Raw genomic sequence first — 4156 nt, forward strand, 5'->3', positions numbered from 1 at the left:
GGAACACTCACACAGAGGAGACAGGTGAAAACACAGGAACACTCACAGGGGAGACAGGTGAAAACACAGGGACACTGTCACAGAGGAGACAGGTGAAAACACAGGGACACTGTCACAGAGGAGACAGGTGAAAACACAGGGACACTGTCACAGAGGAGACAGGTGAAAACACAGGGACACTCACAGAGGAGACAGGTGAAAACACAGGAACACTCACAGAGGAGACAGGTGAAAACACAGGGACACTCACAGAGGAGACAGGTGAAAACACAGGAACACTCACACAGAGGAGACAGGTGAAAACACAGGGACACTCACAGAGGAGACAGGTGAAAACACAGGAACACTCACAGAGGAGACAGGTGAAAACACAGGGACACTCACAGAGGAGACAGGTGAAAACACAGGAACACTCACAGGGGAGACAGGTGAAAACACAGGGACACTGTCACAGAGGAGACAGGTGAAAACACAGGAACACTCTCACAGAGGAGACAGGTGAAAACACAGGGACACTCTCACAGAGGAGACAGGTGAAAACACAGGGACACTCACACAGAGGAGACAGGTGAAAACACAGGGACACTCTCACAGAGGAGACAGGTGAAAACACAGGAACACTCACACAGAGGAGACAGGTGAAAACACAGGAACACTCACAGGGGAGACAGGTGAAAACACAGGGACACTGTCACAGAGGAGACAGGTGAAAACACAGGGACACTCTCACAGAGGAGACAGGTGAAAACACAGGGACACTGTCACAGAGGAGACAGGTGAAAACACAGGGACACTGTCACAGAGGAGACAGGTGAAAACACAGGGACACTCTCACAGAGGAGACAGGTGAAAACACAGGGACACTGTCACAGAGGAGACAGGTGAAAACACAGGGACACTCTCACAGAGGAGACAGGTGAAAACACAGGGACACTCTCACAGAGGAGACAGGTGAAAACACAGGGACACTCACACAGAGGAGACAGGTGAAAACACAGGGACACTCTCACAGAGGAGACAGGTGAAAACACAGGAACACTCACACAGAGGAGACAGGTGAAAACACAGGGACACTGTCACAGAGGAGACAGGTGAAAACACAGGGACACTGTCACAGAGGAGACAGGTGAAAACACAGGGACACTCTCACAGAGGAGACAGGTGAAAACACAGGGACACTGTCACAGAGGAGACAGGTGAAAACACAGGGACACTGTCACAGAGGAGACAGGTGAAAACACAGGGACACTCTCACAGAGGAGACAGGTGAAAACACAGGGACACTGTCACAGAGGAGACAGGTGAAAACACAGGAACACTCACAGAGGAGACAGGTGAAAACACAGGGACACTCTCACAGAGGAGACAGGTGAAAACACAGGAACACTGTCACAGAGGAGACAGGTGAAAACACAGGAACACTGTCACAGAGGAGACAGGTGAAAACACAGGGACACTGTCACAGAGGAGACAGGTGAAAACACAGGGACACTGTCACAGAGGAGACAGGTGAAAACACAGGGACACTGTCACAGAGGAGACAGGTGAAAACACAGGAACACTCACAGAGGAGACAGGTGAAAACACAGGGACACTCACACAGAGGAGACAGGTGAAAACACAGGGACACTCTCACAGAGGAGACAGGTGAAAACACAGGGACACTCACAGAGGAGACAGGTGAAAACACAGGGACACTGTCACAGAGGAGACAGGTGAAAACACAGGGACACTCTCACAGAGGAGACAGGTGAAAACACAGGGACACTCTCACAGAGGAGACAGGTGAAAACACAGGAACACTGTCACAGAGGAGACAGGTGAAAACACAGGAACACTCTCACAGAGGAGACAGGTGAAAACACAGGGACACTCTCACAGAGGAGACAGGTGAAAACACAGGGACACTGTCACAGAGGAGACAGGTGAAAACACAGGGACACTCACAGAGGAGACAGGTGAAAACACAGGGACACTCACACAGAGGAGACAGGTGAAAACACAGGGACACTCTCACAGAGGAGACAGGTGAAAACACAGGGACACTCACAGAGGAGACAGGTGAAAACACAGGGACACTCACACAGAGGAGACAGGTGAAAACACAGGGACACTGTCACAGAGGAGACAGGTGAAAACACAGGGACACTCTCACAGAGGAGACAGGTGAAAACACAGGGACACTCACAGAGGAGACAGGTGAAAACACAGGAACACTCACAGAGGAGACAGGTGAAAACACAGGGACACTCTCACAGAGGAGACAGGTGAAAACACAGGGACACTCTCACAGAGGAGACAGGTGAAAACACAGGGACACTCACAGAGGAGACAGGTGAAAACACAGGAACACTCACAGAGGAGACAGGTGAAAACACAGGGACACTGTCACAGAGGAGACAGGTGAAAACACAGGAACACTGTCACAGAGGAGACAGGTGAAAACACAGGGACACTGTCACAGAGGAGACAGGTGAAAACACAGGGACACTCTCACAGAGGAGACAGGTGAAAACACAGGGACACTCACACAGAGGAGACAGGTGAAAACACAGGAACACTCACAGAGGAGACAGGTGAAAACACAGGAACACTGTCACAGAGGAGACAGGTGAAAACACAGGAACACTCACAGAGGAGACAGGTGAAAACACAGGGACACTCACAGAGGAGACAGGTGAAAACACAGGGACACTGTCACAGAGGAGACAGGTGAAAACACAGGAACACTGTCACAGAGGAGACAGGTGAAAACACAGGGACACTCTCACAGAGGAGACAGGTGAAAACACAGGAACACTGTCACAGAGGAGACAGGTGAAAACACAGGGACACTCTCACAGAGGAGACAGGTGAAAACACAGGGACACTCTCACAGAGGAGACAGGTGAAAACACAGGGAAATCCAGAAGCTTGAGTAGCGTGGAGGTGAGTCCAGATTCAGCAGCGAGGTCTGAAAGCACAAACACCTTATGTTCAGACGCGGGGGTGGGCCAAATTCTTCCGGGTCGCGTTAACACTTCCGGCGATCACGGCGCGAAATATGAAAGAACGTCATGAAGAAGAGAGTTGTTTTTGTAGCGGACAGTGCAGGGGGTAAATCAAAGAACGTAGCCTACTACTTTGAGCTCGGTACACAGCAAGCAAGCGGAGTATCCACTGTTAGCCAGGTCAGATAACGTTATCGTCGACAATGACGAGCGCTTTCTTGTAAAACATACCTGGACTCCAACAAAGAAAGCTTCAGATAGTTTTCTCTCCTCCGAGCGCAGCACGACCCATTTACGTGTGCGCGCACGCCCATTGTGGCAAATAAAAACAGGGTTGTCCGTCGCATGCCTCTATCATTCCCACTCTGCGCCCTGTTCCCTGGCCTGCAGCATGTAAACTTTGAGGCTCCGTCCCTCAAGTTGCCTGGAACATTTAGCTCAATTTCCTGTGCACCTCCTTCAGATTAAAACTTTTCCGCTAAATCAAACTCGGGATGCTTTTATTGTGAAGTACGTATACAAAGTGAAACGTGTTTATTGCTTGCTAGCTTGATTAGCGGCCTGATTTGCCACTTGTTTCAATAAAACAAGTCGACACATTTGGGGATATTTGGAGCTTTTCTTTCCCAGCTGATCAGTTATAAACACTGCAGAATGGTTTAGCAAAGTAGAGTGTAGCATTTATTAGCATTTGCATTTGCTGCTCAGCACAAACTTCCACGTCGGGGCTTTAATCTAAAGTATTACCGGATTTACAAGTGTGCTTTTCTCTTTGTTCTTTCTCTGGCTCTGTCTCTCTACTAGGGTGATACTCCTAAAAACAGGGCTGAGAAGGCCCAGGATGCTGAGCTAGCGGCCTATCTGGAGAACAGGCAGCATTACCAGATGATCCAAAGAGAGGACCAGGAAACGGCTGTTTGAAAGCCAAACTGTTTACACCCTTTATTCAATCGGGGGGGGGGGGGGGGGGGGGGCGAGAGGAGGAAGAAACCGTCTAGTTGTTCATGTCGCACTTGAACTTCTTGAGATGGACAGCGACTCGGTGATACAGGACAGTGTGAGAAGGACGACCAGGACATTAAATTGAGGACATCTGTAGAGCACTTTGCAGAGATGGCGAGAACGTGTTCAAGATGGGATTCCCATGTTCAATAAGACATCATTCC

The 4156-nt window shown here is 49.8% G+C and overlaps 1 protein-coding gene across 1 annotated transcript in view; it reads left to right on the top strand.

The window, feature by feature from the left end:
• Nucleotides 1-3911, top strand: part of LOC310772958 (diacylglycerol kinase zeta-like) — a gene marked incomplete at both ends in the record, with an annotated part of 167655 nt that extends 163744 nt beyond the window's left edge. Inside the window, one exon of the mRNA XM_083632913.1 lies at nt 3795-3911. Within this exon, the coding sequence (XP_083489039.1) occupies nt 3795-3911 (117 nt within the window). The remainder of the gene's footprint in view (nt 1-3794) is intronic.
• Nucleotides 3912-4156: the final 245 nt, after the last annotated feature.

This window comes from Poromitra crassiceps (genome assembly GCF_964638095.1).
Source record: "Poromitra crassiceps genome assembly, chromosome: 3".
In the NCBI taxonomy this organism is placed as follows: domain Eukaryota; kingdom Metazoa; phylum Chordata; class Actinopteri; order Beryciformes; family Melamphaidae; genus Poromitra; species Poromitra crassiceps.